This window comes from Oncorhynchus mykiss, chromosome 26, assembly GCF_013265735.2.
Source record: "Oncorhynchus mykiss isolate Arlee chromosome 26, USDA_OmykA_1.1, whole genome shotgun sequence".
NCBI lineage: Eukaryota > Metazoa > Chordata > Actinopteri > Salmoniformes > Salmonidae > Oncorhynchus > Oncorhynchus mykiss.
The window spans coordinates 169,213-186,456 of NC_048590.1; the positions used below are offsets into that span (position 1 = coordinate 169,213).

The 17,244-nt window shown below is 46.0% G+C and overlaps 1 protein-coding gene across 2 annotated transcripts in view; it reads right to left on the reverse strand.

Annotated features, from left to right (window-relative positions):
• Positions 1–583: 583 nt before the first annotated feature.
• The window catches only part of LOC110513506 (WD repeat-containing protein 93-like), a 35,024-nt gene continuing 18,363 nt past the window's right edge, over positions 584–17,244 (reverse strand). The window contains exons 5-9 of one of the 2 annotated variants that reach the window (XM_036964125.1): positions 16,348–16,573; positions 15,650–15,710; positions 11,695–11,851; positions 7,050–7,242; positions 3,146–3,357 (exon numbers count right to left, since the gene is read on the reverse strand). In XM_036964125.1, coding sequence (XP_036820020.1) covers positions 3,267–3,357; positions 7,050–7,242; positions 11,695–11,851; positions 15,650–15,710; positions 16,348–16,573 — 728 coding nt within the window. In that variant the 3' untranslated portion in view covers positions 3,146–3,266. Of the gene's footprint in view, positions 3,358–7,049; positions 7,243–11,694; positions 11,852–15,649; positions 15,711–16,347; positions 16,574–17,244 lie in introns of those variants that run through there. The other variant, XM_036964124.1, reaches the window with a different exon arrangement.

The window sequence follows — 17,244 nt, forward strand, 5'->3', positions numbered from 1 at the left end:
CTTTTTCCAAGAGTTCCCAGTTGTTTTGAACAAGGCATCTATATATGGGCAATTCTAGTTTCCTCTGGATCTCTGTTGTATCTTCTTGTCTAAGAAATATTAAAGAAAACTGTTCTTTAAAACACAAGTCCTTCTTTATCCAAGGTAACCGGAGCCGTACAAGTATAGTGCTTTGAGCTGGAATCTCCCTCTGTCCAACTGCTGTACGCGGGCTGCGTGTCCCCTAGGCCGATTCAAGGCGGTCGGTCACATTTAGGACACAATATAATGTATTATTTTACAGAAACATGGTTGTCAGAGAAAGATGATGTTCCATAGCTAAGTGAATGTGAGAAGAGTAGAGGGATAAACTGAAAATCTGTTTTTTCCTTGGACACAAAATGTCATGCTCAGCAGAGCGGACTGTGACATTACCTTCGATAAGGGGCGAAGACAGGGTTAGGTTTTCTCATAAATAAATAGTCATATTGGAGACTTCTGAGGCATGATACCTCAGAAGGATGTAGATGTTGGGCTAAGACAGAACACCCTGTCAATATAAGGAACGTTTGTTTGGTGTGAGACACTTGGTTGTGACACTGTATTTACATTTTAGTCTTAATCTCCCAATTTATTCAAAGCCCTATCAAAGCATGGTCCATTCTTCAGTGGATCTAAGAAAGCAGATGTAAGAACCCATACATTATTGCCTGTAACATATGCTAACATCAAACCTAATAATGTAAAACCCTCCATTACCGCTTTTCCTAAAAGTCAAGATGCCAACCTGGAAGAACAAAGGTTACGCTGAGGTAGTATTCAATCAATATATCCTGTAGGTTTTCATGTGTCAGTCTATGTAGTGACGGAAGACATGTGGCCGTGGTAATGTCCTGCTTCTGGTGGTTCTGTAAGAGGGGAACAGGGTGTTGGTTCTGTAAGAGGGGAACAGGCTGTTGGTTCTGTAAGAGGGGAACAGGGTGTTGGTTCTGTAAGAGGGGAACAGGCTGTTGGTTCTGTAAAATAGTAACAGGGTGTTGGTTCAGTAAGAGGGTAACAGGGTGTTGGTTCTGTAAAATGGTAACAGGGTGTTGGTTCAGTAAGAGGGTAACAGGGTGTTGGTTCTGTAAGAGGGGAACAGGGTGTTGGTTCTGTAAAATGGTAACAGGGTGTTGGTTCAGTAAGAGGGTAACAGGGTGTTGGTTCTGTAAGAGGGGAACAGGGTGTTGGTTCTGTAAGAGGGGAACAGGGTGTTGGTTCTGTAAAATGGTAACAGGGTGTTGGTTCAGTAAGAGGGTAACAGGGTGTTGGTTCTGTAAGAGGGGAACAGGGTGTTGGTTCTGTAAAATGGTAACAGGGTGTTGGTTCAGTAAGAGGGTAACAGGGTGTTGGTTCTGTAAGAGGGGAACAGGGTGTTGGTTCTGTAAGATGGTAACAGGGTGTTGGTTCTGTAAAATGGTAACAGGGTGTTGGTTCAGTAAGAGGGGAACAGGGTGTTGGTTCTGTAAGAGGGGAACAGGGTGTTGGTTCAGTAAGAGGGTAACAGGGTGTTGGTTCTGTAAGAGGGGAACAGGGTGTTGGTTCTGTAAGAGGGTAACATGGTGTTGGTTCTGTAAGAGGGTAACAAGTTGTTGTTGTCAGTTCTGTTAGATGGTAACAGGGTGTTGTCAGTTCTGTTAGATGGTAACAGCTTGTTGTCAGTTCTGTTAGATGGTAACAGGGTGTTGTCAGTTCTGTTAGATGGTAACAGCTTGTTGTCAGTTCTGTTAGATGGTAACAGCTTGTTGTCAGTTCTGTTAGATGGTAACAGCTTGTTGTCAGTTCTGTTAGATGGTAACCGCTTGTTGTCAGTTCTGTTAGATGGTAACAGCTTGTTGTCAGTTCTGTTAGATGGTAACCGCTTGTTGTCAGTTCTGTTAGATGGTAACAGCTTGTTGTCAGTTCTGTTAGATGGTAACCGCTTGTTGTCAGTTCTGTTAGATGGTAACCGCTTGTTGTCAGTTCTGTTAGATGGTAACAGCTTGTTGTCAGTTCTGTTAGATGGTAACAGCTTGTTGTCAGTTCTGTTAGATGGTAACAAGGTGTTGTCAGTTCTGTTAGATGGTAACAGCTTGTTGTCAGTTCTGTTAGATGGTAACAGCTTGTTGTCAGTTCTGTTAGATGGTAACAGCTTGTTGTCAGTTCTGTTAGATGGTAACAGCTTGTTGTCAGTTCTGTTAGATGGTAACAGCTTGTTGTCAGTTCTGTTAGATGGTAACAAGGTGTTGTCAGTTCTGTTAGATGGTAACAGCTTGTTGTCAGTTCTGTTAGATGGTAACAGCTTGTTGTCAGTTCTGTTAGATGGTAACAGGGTGTTGTCAGTTCTGTTAGATGGTAACAGCTTGTTGTCAGTTCTGTTAGATGGTAACAGCTTGTTGTCAGTTCTGTTAGATGGTAACTGCTTGTTGTCAGTTCTGTTAGATGGTAACCGCTTGTTGTCAGTTCTGTTAGATGGTAACCGCTTGTTGTCAGTTCTGTTAGATGGTAACAACTTGTTGTCAGTTCTGTTAGATGGTAACCGCTTGTTGTCAGTTCTGTTAGATGGTAACCGCTTGTTGTCAGTTCTGTTAGATGGTAACCGCTTGTTGTCAGTTCTGTTAGATGGTAACCGCTTGTTGTCAGTTCTGTTAGATGGTAACAACTTGTTGTCAGTTCTGTTAGATGGTAACCGCTTGTTGTCAGTTCTGTTAGATGGTAACAACTTGTTGTCAGTTCTGTTAGATGGTAACCGCTTGTTGTCAGTTCTGTTAGATGGTAACAACTTGTTGTCAGTTCTGTTAGATGGTAACCGCTTGTTGTCAGTTCTGTTAGATGGTAACCGCTTGTTGTCAGTTCTGTTAGATGGTAACCGCTTGTTGTCAGTTCTGTTAGATGGTAACCGCTTGTTGTCAGTTCTGTTAGATGGTAACAACTTGTTGTCAGTTCTGTTAGATGGTAACCGCTTGTTGTCAGTTCTGTTAGATGGTAACAACTTGTTGTCAGTTCTGTTAGATGGTAACCGCTTGTTGTCAGTTCTGTTAGATGGTAACAACTTGTTGTCAGTTCTGTTAGATGGTAACCGCTTGTTGTCAGTTCTGTTAGATGGTAACCGCTTGTTGTCAGTTCTGTTAGATGGTAACCGCTTGTTGTCAGTTCTGTTAGATGGTAACCGCTTGTTGTCAGTTCTGTTAGATGGTAACTGCTTGTTGTCAGTTCTGTTAGATGGTAACAACTTGTTGTCAGTTCTGTTAGATGGTAACAACTTGCTGTCAGTTCTGTAAGAGCACCATGGCGGCATGCTCTTGGAGCTGGTTCCATGTCTCAGTCATGACTTTGTTTCTCTCCTCCACAGATTGAACCCTGAAACACAATACAGACAAACACACAAAGCCAGAACAATTACAGTATATACAATAGAGTACTGTGGAAATCACCAATTACACAATACACAGACACACAACCAGGGCAGTTGTACGCAACAGACTACTGTAGAAAACCCCCAGGACTATTACACACAATACAATAGACTACTGTAGAAAACCCCCAGGACTATTACACACAATACAACAGACTACTGTAGAAAACCCCCAGGACTATTACACACAATACAACAGACTACTGTAGAAAACCCCCAGGACTATTACACACAATACAACAGACTACTGTAGAAAACCCCGTGTTAAAACCACGTATTAAACCTCTCCTTGGGACCCAATACAACAGGCCAACACGTTTTAAACCTCTCCTTGGGACCCAATACAACAGGCCAACACGTTTTAAACCTCTCCTTGGGACCCAATACAACAGGCCAACACGTTTTAAACCTCTCCTTGGGACCCAATACAACAGGCCAACACGTTTTAAACCTCGCCTTGGGACCCAATACAACAGGCCAAGGCCAACACGTTTTAAACCTCTCCTTGGGACCCAATACAACAGGCCAAGGCCAACACGTATTAAACCTCTCCTTGGGACCCAATACAACAGGCCAAGGCCAACACGTTTTAAACCTCTCCTTGGGACCCAATACAACAGTCCAACACGTTTTAAACCTCGCCTTGGGACCCAATACAACAGGCCAAGGCCAACACGTTTTAAACCTCTCCTTGGGACCCAATACAACAGGCCAAGGCCAACACGTTTTAAACCTCTCCTTGGGACCCAATACAACAGGCCAACACGTTTTAAACCTCTCCTTGGGACCCAATACAACAGGCCAAGGCCAACACGTTTTAAACCTCTCCTTGGGACCCAATACAACAGGCCAACACGTTTTAAACCTCTCCTTGGGACCCAATACAACAGGCCAAGGCCAACACGTTTTAAACCTCTCCTTGGGACCCAATACAACAGGCCAAGGCCAACACGTTTTAAACCTCTCCTTGGGACCCAATACAACAGGCCAACTCGTTTTAAACCTCTCCTTGGGACCCAATACAACAGGCCAAGGCCAACACGTTTTAAACCTCTCCTTGGGACCCAATACAACAGGCCAACTCGTTTTAAACCTCTCCTTGGGACCCAATACAACAGGCCAAGGCCAACACGTTTTAAACCTCTCCTTGGGACCCAATACAACAGGCCAACTCGTTTTAAACCTCTCCTTGGGACCCAATACAACAGGCCAAGGCCAACACGTATTAAACCTCTCCTTGGGACCCAATACAACAGGCCAAGGCCAACACGTATTAAACCTCTCCTTGGGACCCAATACAACAGGCCAAGGCCAACACGTATTAAACCTCTCCTTGGGACCCAATACAACAGGCCAAGGTCAACACGTATTAAACCTCTCCTTGGGACCCAATACAACAGGCCAAGGCCAACACGTTTTAAACCTCTCCTTGGGACCCAATACAACAGGCCAAGGCCAACACGTATTAAACCTCTCCTTGGGACCCAATACAACAGGCCAAGGCCAACACGTTTTAAACCTCTCCTTGGGACCCAATACAACAGGCCAACACGTTTTAAACCTCTCCTTGGGACCCAATACAACAGGCCAACACGTATTAAACCTCTCCTTGGGACCCAATACAACAGGCCAAGGCCAACACGTTTTAAACCTCTCCTTCGGACCCAATACAACAGGCCAAGGCCAACACGTATTAAACCTCTCCTTGGGACCCAATACAACAGGCCAAGGCCAACACTTTTTAAACCTCTCCTTCGGACCCAATACAACAGGCCAAGGCCAACACGTATTAAACCTCTCCTTGGGACCCAATACAACAGGCCAAGGCCAACACGTTTTAAACCTCTCCTTGGGACCCAATACAACAGGCCAAGGCCAACACGTATTAAACCTCTCCTTGGGACCCAATACAACAGGCCAACACGTATTAAACCTCTCCTTGGGACCCTATACAACAGGCCAAGGCCAACACGTATTAAACCTCTCCTTGGGACCCAATACAACAGGCCAAGGCCAACACGTTTTAAACCTCTCCTTGGGACCCAATACAACAGGCCAAGGCCAACACGTATTAAACCTCTCCTTGGGACCCAATACAACAGGCCAACACGTATTAAACCTCTCCTTGGGACCCAATACAACAGGCCAAGGCCAACACGTATTAAACCTCTCCTTGGGACCCAATACAACAGGCCAAGGCCAACACGTATTAAACCTCTCCTTGGGACCCTATACAACAGGCCAAGGCCAACACGTATTAAACCTCTCCTTCGGACCCTATACAACAGGCCAAGGCCAACACGTATTAAACCTCTCCTTGGGACCCAATACAACAGGCCAAGGCCAACACATTTTAAACCTCTCCTTGGGACCCAATACAACAGGCCAACACGTATTAAACCTCTCAGCCATTCAAGGTATTTGAACTATTCCAGAGCTAATACAGCTGATTTAACTTGTCAACTAATCATGAAGCCCTTGACTAGGTCAATCATTGAGTTAACTTGTCAACTAATCATCAAGCCCTTGACTAGGTCAATCATTGAGTTAACTTGTCAACTAATCATCAAGCCCTTGACTAGGTCAATCATTGAGTTAACTTGTCAATTAATCATCAAGCCCTTGACTAGGTCAATCATTGAGTTAACTTGTCAACTAATCATCAATCCCTTGACTAGGTCAATCATTGAGCTAGTTCAGGGCTACAACAACATTGGGGAAATGTCTGGGGGTCCCCGAGGAGCTTTGAAAAACACTGACCCAAGTCATACTGGTAAAAGCAGTGTGTGTGGCTCTCTTTTCATTAGAGTTTCTGATTATTCCCCCAGGCACCTGCAACAAGACCATTCAGATGTGCCACAGCTTTTCCTAGTTTCATGTTATATCAGACCAATTCCATGCCATATGACGTCACCACCTGATGTTATAACTAGACCACTGACATACTGTTGATGGGTTCTGACTTCAAAACTTGAAATATGCTTACACATGTTACTGGGGGAGAGAGAGGGGGAATGCAGAACATTTACATTCTGTCATAACATGTTATTGTTAGACACCAGGTATCCTATGGAAAGGAGAAGGGCCTCAGTCTGGGACGAGTCAACAGGACGGCCGTGAGTTGGGGAGGAGTGAGGGATTTGGGCCGAGGTCAGATGAAGTGAGAAAGAACAGGCATCACTAAAGTCCTGTCCAGCAACAGAGATGTTTTGGCTGTCCAGATGTGCAAGGAGGAGACTCAGCATAGGAGGAAGGGTAAATTCCAGTGCTTGTTTAAATAAGTTTTTGTCTGTTCAGCTGTCTGACCCATTGGGTGAATACATTTGGTTTGAGCTTTTCCTACCGTTAGTTTGTACTCTGTTTATTTAGAACCTAACACAGTATTAAATGCCGGTTGTTTCACACTCTGATGTCATCAACTCTGTTTCAGCAACTAGTGTTTAACAGGAACAAACAATCAGAGATTAATTTTGAAGCGTGTCTGGATGAGACCAAACTGATCTGGAAAGACAACATATTATTGTGATAATGGCGTTTAGCTGTAGGTACAGTAATAGCAGTTGGACTGACAGTTGTTCCTGCACCTAGAAAGGCTGAATAAATCCGTTCTTAAACAGAGCTGAGCCTGTAAACAAACCTTTGTTGGAAATACAGGTTGCATGTTTCCTCCAAGTTAGAGGTGCCTGTCCCTGATTGGCCCTGGGGTGATGATGCTCTGCCGACATATTCGTGTCTGTACGGCTTGACGACAGCAGCATCTCGGAGACGGAACACAAAGAGTCGACTCCCTCTGTCCTCCCCCTCCTCCCCACTGTCAGGACGCTGATCACCTGGGGGAGAAGGAATTGCTTAATATCCCACCATTAAAACTGAATTGAGTTATTTTATATAACAGTTAAAGGCTATGTTGATATCCTGTAGGTCAGTAAATGTAAACTAACAATATTTTCCATTTAAAATATATTAGACCATAAAGAGGGGATCAGTTGCTGGTCACCGGAGGTAGAAAAGCCTGGAACCGCGTTCAGAGGGCCAGTCCTCTCCTGGCTGTACCTGGTAGAGAGGAACCGGGCTCAGAGGGCCAGTCCTCTCCTGGCTGTACCTGGTCGAGAGGAACCAGGTTCAGAGGGCCAGTCCTCTCATGGCTGTACCTGGTAGAGAGGAACCGGGCTCAGAGGGCCAGTCCTCTCCTGACTGTACCTGGTAGAGAGGAACCAGGCTCAGAGGGCCAGTCCTCTCCTGGCTGTACCTGGTAGAGAGGAACCGGGCTCAGAGTGGTGGCCAGTCCTCTCCTGGCTGTACCTGGTAGAGAGGAACCGGGCTCAGAGTGGTGACCAGTCCTCTCCTGGCTGTACCTGGTAGAGAGGAACCGGGCTCAGAGGGCCAGTCCTCTCCTGGCTGTACCTGGTAGAGAGGAACCGGGCTCAGAGTGGTGGCCAGTCCTCTCCTGGCTGTACCTGGTAGAGAGGAACCTGGCTCAGAGTGGTGGCCAGTCCTCTCCTGGCTGTACCTGGTAGAGAGGAACCGGGCTCAGAGTGGTGGCCAGTCCTCTCTTGGCTGTACCTCGTAGAGAGGAACCGGGCTCAGAGGGCCAGTCCTCTCCTGGCTGTACCTGGTAGAGAGGAACCGGGCTCAGAGGGCCAGTCCTCTCCTGGCTGTACCTGGTAGAGAGGAACCGGGCTCAGAGGGCCAGTCCTCTCCTGGCTGTACCTGGTAGAGAGGAACCGGGCTCAGAGTGGTGGCCAGTCCTCTCCTGGCTGTACCTGGTAAAGGGGCGGCCAGTTCTCTCCTGGCTGTACCTGGTAAAGGGGTGGCCAGTCCTCTCCTGGCTGTACCTGGTAAAGGGGTGGCCAGTCCTCTCCTGGCTGTACCTGGTAAAGGGGTGGCCAGTCCTCTCCTGGCTGTACCTGGTAAAGGGGTGGCCAGTCCTCTCCTGGCTGTACCTGGTAAAGGGGCGGCCAGTCCTCTCCTGGCTGTACCTGGTAAAGAGGTGGCCAGTCCTCTCCTGGCTTTACCTGGTAAAGGGGTGGCCAGTCCTCTCCTGGCTTTACCTGGTAAAGGGGCGGCCAGTCCTCTCCTGGCTGTACCTGGTAAAGGGGCGGCCAGTCCTCTCCTGGCTGTACCTGGTAAAGGGGTGGCCAGTCCTCTCCTGGCTGTACCTGGTAAAGGGGTGGCCAGTCCTCTCCTGGCTGTACCTGGTAAAGGGGTGGCCAGTCCTCTCCTGGCTTTACCTGGTAAAGGGGCGGCCAGTCCTCTTCTGTACCGGTGGAGATTTAAGAGCATATATCACCATTAAGGCCAGATGGTTTTTCATGACATGACATCAGGTGTGTTGCTTTAGAACCATGAGGTAAAGAAGACGTGAGGTAAAGTAAGAACAAAACCCAAGCACTCCTAGTAGCTGGGCCAGCGCCGTTACTATCTACCAGAGCCGTTACTATCTACCAGCCCCGTTACTATCTACCAGAGCCGTTACTATCTACCAGCCCCGTTACTATCTACCAGAGCCGTTACTATCTACCAGCCCCGTTACTATCTACCAGAGCCGTTACTATCTACCAGCCCCGTTACTATCTACCAGAGCCGTTACTATCTACCAGCCCCGTTACTATCTACCAGAGCCGTTACTATCTACCAGCCCCGTTACTATCTACCAGCCCCGTTACTATCTACCAGAGCCGTTACTATCTACCAGCCCCGTTACTATCTACCAGAGCCGTTACTATCTACCAGCCCCGTTACTATCTACCAGAGCCGTTACTATCTACCAGCCCCGTTACTATCTACCAGAGCCGTTACTATCTACCAGCCCCGTTACTATCTACCAGCCCCGTTACTATCTACCAGAGCCGTTACTATCTACCAGAGCCGTTACTATCTACCAGCCCCGTTACTATCTACCAGAGCCGTTACTATCTACCAGCAACATTACTATGTACCAGCCCCGTTACTATCTATCAGACCCGTTACTATCTACCAGAGCCGTTACTATCTACCAGAGCCGTTACTATCTACCAGCCCCGTTACTATCTACCAGAGCCGTTACTATCTACCAGCCCCGTTACTATCTACCAGAGCCGTTACTATCTACCAGCAACATTACTATGTACTAGCCCCGTTACTATCTACCAGAGCCGTTACTATCTACCAGAGCCGTTACTATCTACCAGCCCCGTTACTATCTACCAGAGCCGTTACTATCTACCAGAGCCGTTACTATCTACCAGAGCCGTTACTATCTACCAGAGCCGTTACTATCTACCAGAGCCGTTACTATCTACCAGCCCCGTTACTATCTACCAGCCCCGTTACTATCTACCAGCCCCGTTACTATCTACCAGAGCCGTTACTAACTACCAGCAACATTACTAACTACCAGCAACATTAGTAACTACCAGCAACATTACTAACTACCAGCAACATTACTAACTACCAGCAACATTACTAACTACCAGCCACATTACTATCTACCAGCCCCGTTACTATCTACCAAAGCCGTTACTATCTACCAGCAACATTACTATGTACCAGCAACTTTACTAACTACCAGCAACATTACTAACTACCAGCAACATTACTAACTACCAGCAACATTACTAACTACCAGCAACATTACTATCTACCAGCCCCGTTACTATCTACCAAAGCCGTTACTATCTACCAGAGCCGTTACTATCTACCAGCCCCGTTACTATCTACAAGAGCCGTTACTATCTACCAGAGCCGTTACTATCTACCAGAGCCGTTACTATCTACCAGCCCCGTTACTATCTACCAGCCCCGTTACTATCTACCAGCCCCGTTACTATCTACCAGAGCCGTTACTAACTACCAGCAACATTACTAACAACCAGCAACATTAGTAACTACCAGCAACATTACTAACTACCAGCAACATTACTAACTACCAGCCACATTACTATCTACCAGCCCCGTTACTATCTACCAAAGCCGTTACTATCTACCAGCAACATTACTATGTACCAGCAACTTTACTAACTACCAGCAACATTACTAACTACCAGCAACATTACTAACTACCAGCAACATTACTATCTACCAGCCCCGTTACTATCTACCAGCCCCGTTACTATCTACCAGAGCCGTTACTATCTACCAGAGCCGTTACTATCTACCAAAGCCGTTACTATCTACCAGCAACTTTACTAACTACCAGCAACTTTACTAACTACCAGCAACATTACTAACTACCAGCAACATTACTAACTACCAGCAACATTACTAACTACCTGCAACATTACTAACTACTAGCAACATTACTATCTACCAGAGCCGTTACTATCTACCAGAGCCGTAACTATCTACCAGAAGTGTTACCTATGTACCAGCAACATTACTATCTACCAGCAACATTACTATCTACCAGCAACATTACTAACTACCAGAGCAGTTACTATCTACCAGAGCCGTTACTATCTACCAGCAACAATACTAACTACCAGCAACATTACTCTCTACCAGCAACATTACTAACTACCAGAGTAGTTACTATCTACCAGAGCCGTTACTATCTACCAGCAACATTACTAACTACCAGCAACATTACTATCTACCAGCAACAATACTAACTACCACCAACATTGCTAACTACCAGCAACATTACTATCTACAGAGCCACTACTAACTACCAGCAACATTACTAACTAGCAGCAACATTACTAACTACAGAGCCACTACTAACTACCAGCAACATTACTAACTACAGAGCCACTACTAACTACCAGCAACATTACTATCTACCAGCAACATTACTATCTACCAGCAACATTACTATCTACCAGCAACATTACTAACAACCAGCAACATTACTAACAACCAGCCACATTACTATCTACCAGCAACATTACTAACTACCAGCAACATTACTAACTACCAGCAACATTACTAACTGCCAGCAACATTACTATCTACTAGCAACATTACTATCTACTAGCAACATTACTATCTACCAGCAACATTACTAACATAACTGATCATATTGTTGCAAAGAGTTCTGGGATATTAGAATCCTGTTGTCTTAAACGTTGTCATCCTCAACTCAGCACTAAACTAAATCCAGAAATAATCTAGATTAAAATATGTATAAAATATGCCTTTCAAGATACACTATTGCCCAATGTTCCAGTACCTCTTATGAACAGAGGCTTCAGAACCAAGCAAACACAAACGTTGGTTTAGTATAATTGGTCCATGTCATATAAATCTAAGCAGAGTATGAAATAAAATGTTTATCTTTTTTGTCTTGCAAGACGTTCCAGTACCTGGTATGAGCAGAGACTGCTGCGTGGGGTCCAGTAGAAACACAGGATTCCAGGGATTGGCCAGGAGATGAGTGTCTGGGAGGGAGAAGCAGCACACTACTCTCCTGTCTACCATGTCTTGGAGGAGGATCTTCCCATTCCTCTGCATGATCAGAGCCTGTTAACCAGGGACCATCAGGAAACATGATCAGAGCCTGTTAACCAGGGACCATCAGGAAACATGATCAGAGCCTGTTAACCAGGGACCATCAGGAAACATGATCAGAGCCTGTTAACCAGGGACCATCAGAAACATGATCAGAGCCTGTTAACCAGGGACCATCAGGAAACATGATCAGAGCCTGTTAACCCGGGACCATCAGGAAACATGATCAGAGCCTGTTAACCAGGGACCATCAGAAACATGATCAGAGCCTGTTAACCAGGGACCATCAGAAACATGATCAGAGCCTGTTAACCAGGGACCATCAGAAACATGATCAGAGCCTGTTAACCAGGGACCATCAGGAAACATGATCAGAGCCTGTTAACCAGGGACCATCAGAAACATGATCAGAGCCTGTTAACCAGGGACCATCAGAAACATGATCAGAGCCTGTTAACCCGGGACCATCAGGAAACATGATCAGAGCCTGTTAACCAGGGACCATCAGGAAACATGATCAGAGCCTGTTAACCAGGGACCATCAGGAAACATGATCAGAGCCTGTTAACCAGGGACCATCAGAAACATGATCAGAGCCTGTTAACCAGGGACCATCAGAAACATGATCAGAGCCTGTTTCCCAGGGACCATCAGAAACAACAGCAGAGTCAGATCATGTCAGATAAAATAGGAGAGTTAGAGAATGTATTTAAGTGTCACTCCACAATGATCCAAACCCCAGATGTTTTGTATCCACATTGTGGACCACTAACAGGGAGTTCCAGTTCCATATCAGGAGATGCAGAATAAGTTGACCTATTAGGACACGTACCCATTAAGCCCACTTCAAACTCTGGATAACAAAATTATCATAAATCATTCTGCTGTTGAAATGCAAATGAATTACTTAAAAATCATACAATGTGATTTTCTGGATTTTTGTTTTAGATTACGTCTCTGACAGATGAAATGTACCTATGATAAAAATTACAGACCTCTACATGCTTTGTAAGTAGGAAAACCTGCAAAATCGGCAGTGTATCAAATACTTGTTCTCCCCACTGTAGTCTCCACATTGACTCTGTACTGGTACCCCCTGTATATAGCCTCCACATTGACTCCGTACCGGTACGCCCAGTATATAGCCTCCACATTGACTCTGTACCGTAACACCCTGTATATAGCCTCCACATTGACTCTGTACCGGTACCCCCTGTATATAGCATCCACATTGACTCTGTACCAGTACCCCCTGTATATAGCCTCCACATTGACTCTGTACCAGTACCCCCTGTATATAGCCTCCACATTGACTCTGTACCGGTACACCCTGTAGATAGCCTCCACATTGACTCTGTACCAGTACCCCCTGTATATAGCCTCCACATTGACTCTGTACCGGTACCCCCTGTATATAGCCTCCACATTGACTCTGTACCGGTACCCCCTGTATATAGCCTCCACATTGACTCTGTACCGGTACCCACCTGTATATAGCCTCCACATTGACTCTGTACTGCCCCCCCCCCCCCACCCTGTATATAGCCTCCACATTGACTCTGTACTGCCCCCCTCACCCTGTATATAGCCTCCACATTGACTCTGTACTGGTACCCCCAGTATATAGCCTCCACATTGACTCTGTACTGGTACCCCCTGTATATAGCCTCCACATTGACTCTGTACTGGTACCCCCAGTATATAGCCTCCACATTGACTCTGTACCGGTACCCCCTGTATATAGCCTCCACATTGACTCTGTACCGGTACCCCCTGTATATAGCCTCCACATTGACTCTGTACTGGTACCCCCAGTATATAGCCTCCACATTGACTCTGTACCGGTACCCCCTGTATATAGCCTCCACATTGACTCTGTACTGGTACCTCCTGTATATAGCCTCCACATTGACTCTGTACCGGTACCCCTGTATATAGCCTCCACATTGACTCTGTACCGGTACCCCCTGTATATAGCCTCCACATTGACTCTGTACTGGTACCTCCTGTATATAGCCTCCACATTGACTCTGTACCGGTACCCCCTGTATATAGCCTCCACATTGACTCTGTACCGGTACCCCCTGTATATAGCCTCCACATTGACTCTGTACTGGTACCCCCAGTATATAGCCTCCACATTGACTCTGTACCGGTACCCCCTGTATATAGCCTCCACATTGACTCTGTACTGGTACCCCCAGTATATAGCCTCCACATTGACTCTGTACCGGTACCCCCTGTATATAGCCTCCACATTGACTCTGTACTGGTACCTCCTGTATATAGCCTCCACATTGACTCTGTACTGGTACCCCCAGTATATAGCCTCCACATTGACTCTGTACCGGTACCCCCTGTATATAGCCTCCACATTGACTCTGTACTGGTACCCCCAGTATATAGCCTCCACATTGACTCTGTACCGGTACCCCCTGTATATAGCCTCCACATTGACTCTGTACTGGTACCTCCTGTATATAGCCTCCACATTGACTCTGTACTGGTACCTCCTGTATATAACCTCCACATTGACTCTGTACTGGTACCCCCTGTATATAGCCTCCACATTGACTCTGTACTGGTACCCCCTGTATATAGCCTCCACATTGACTCTGTACCGGTACCCCCTGTATATAGCCTCCACATTGACTCTGTACTGCCCCCCTCACCCTGTATATAGCCTCCACATTGACTCTGTACTGGTACCCCCAGTATATAGCCTCCACATTGACTCTGTACTGGTACCCCCTGTATATAGCCTCCACATTGACTCTGTACTGGTACCCCCAGTATATAGCCTCCACATTGACTCTGTACCGGTACCCCCTGTATATAGCCTCCACATTGACTCTGTACCGGTACCCCCTGTATATAGCCTCCACATTGACTCTGTACCGGTACCCCCTGTATATAGCCTCCACATTGACTCTGTACTGGTACCTCCTGTATATAGCCTCCACATTGACTCTGTACCGGTACCCCCTGTATATAGCCTCCACATTGACTCTGTACCGGTACCCCCTGTATATAGCCTCCACATTGACTCTGTACTGGTACCTCCTGTATATAGCCTCCACATTGACTCTGTACCGGTACCCCCTGTATATAGCCTCCACATTGACTCTGTACCGGTACCCCCTGTATATAGCCTCCACATTGACTCTGTACTGGTACCCCCAGTATATAGCCTCCACATTGACTCTGTACCGGTACCCCCTGTATATAGCCTCCACATTGACTCTGTACTGGTACCCCCAGTATATAGCCTCCACATTGACTCTGTACCGGTACCCCCTGTATATAGCCTCCACATTGACTCTGTACTGGTACCTCCTGTATATAGCCTCCACATTGACTCTGTACTGGTACCTCCTGTATATAACCTCCACATTGACTCTGTACTGGTACCTCCTGTATATAGCCTCCACATTGACTCTGTACTGGTACCCCCTGTATATAGCCTCCACATTGACTCTGTACTGGTACCCCCTGTATATAATTATTAGTTAGATAGTTATTTTGCTGCTCTTTAATTATTTCTTACTTTTATTTCATACTTTTTTCTTGTATTTTTCTTAAAACTGCATTGTTGGTTAAGGGCTTGTAAGTAAGCATGTCACTGTAAGGTTGAATTCTCCTAAGATAGGAGTCGTACGATAAGATAAGAGAAGATAGGAGTAGTGATGGTCTGTCATGGACAGACGACAGTGAAACAGAGACACACACTAGTCCAGCATCACAACATCTAATGAGACTGAGAGATGGACCTGGTGGCCAGAGAGAGTCAACATAATAAAGATGGTTTACCAGGCGCTGGAGGAACGGAACAGCAGTAGTCACCATGGGGAAACAGCCTGGATCTGATGGTCTGAAACATATTAGACAGGAAGTTATAGAGGGAGGGGAAACAACCTGGATCTGATGGTCTGACAGATAGGAGACAGGAAGTTATAGAGGGAGGGGAAACAGCCTGGATCTGATGGTCTGACAGATAGGAGACAGGAAGTTATAGAGGGAGGGGAAACAGCCTGGATCTGATGGTCTGACAGATAGGAGACAGGAAGTTATAGAGGGAGGGGAAACAGCCTGGATCTGATGGTCTGACAGATAGGAGACAGGAAGTTATAGAGGGAGGGGAAACAGCCTGGATCTGATGGTCTGACAGATAGGAGACAGGAAGTTATAGAGGGAGGGGAAACAGCCTGGATCTGATGGTCTGACAGATAGGAGACAGGAAGTTATAGAGGGAGGGGAAACAGCCTGGATCTGATGGTCTGACAGGAGAGACAGGACGTTATAGAGGGAGGGGAAACAGCCTGGATCTGATGGTCTGACAGGAGACACAGGAAGTTATAGAGGGAGGGGAAACAGCCTGGATCTGATGGTCTGAAAGATAGTAGACAGGAAGTTATAGAGCAGTGCATCATGTTTCTATCAATGCTTATGTAATGTAACTTGGTATGGGTTATTCAAGTTAACCTTGTGTAGAACAGAATACTGTAAACCTTTCTGATAGTTGTGTGACATTATGAGAGTCCAGTCCTCTTCCTGCGTCGACTAGATGACATGCTCCACTCTTACAGGTAACCAGTAGATGGACCAGTGTGCTGCTGTGGTTCGGACCCTGGCTGAGTAGGGCATCCTCAGTAGCCGTACTAGGCCAGTAATCCACAAATATTATGCTGCTGAACACACTGTCTGCTTCCACTGAGACAACAGACAGAGGAAGACCTACATAATGGAGGAGAGAGATGAGAGACTTACTGCACATAGTCATTTTCACTAAATCCAATTAGGAAATAAATCCATACAGCGCAGCTAGGTCCTTACACAGATAAGAAACAGGCTCCAGGGTCTGTACATATGAAATGGAAACTTATAACTGAGGTAAACAAAACAAAGAAATAAGAAAACATTTACTTTGAAATATTATGGTTGTGTGCTTTTTACCAGGGGCCTCATTTATAAACGTTGCGTATGCATCAAAATATATCCCAAAACATGCACTGGTTCAGGCAGAAGTTGGCATTCATAAAAACTGAACTTGATATTAAATAACGGTTAAATAAAAAATAAAATATGAGAATGTGCTTATCCTCACGCAAACTTTAGACCAATGGTCACCAACCGGTCAATCGACTGGCCGATCTTCAAGGCATTCCTAGTCGACCACCAAACATTTCGGTACAAAAGCCAACGATAAAGACTTGCACTCCTTTTTGTTTTTATTCGTATAGGTGCACTTGATTCAGAAGCCATGTTGGCGGTAGGTGCACTTGATTCAGAAGCCCTGTTGACGGTAGGTGCACTTGATTCAGAAGCCATGTTGGCGGTAGGTGCACTTGATTCAGAAGCCCTGTTGACGGTAGGTGCACTTGATTCAGAAGCCCTGTTGACGGTAG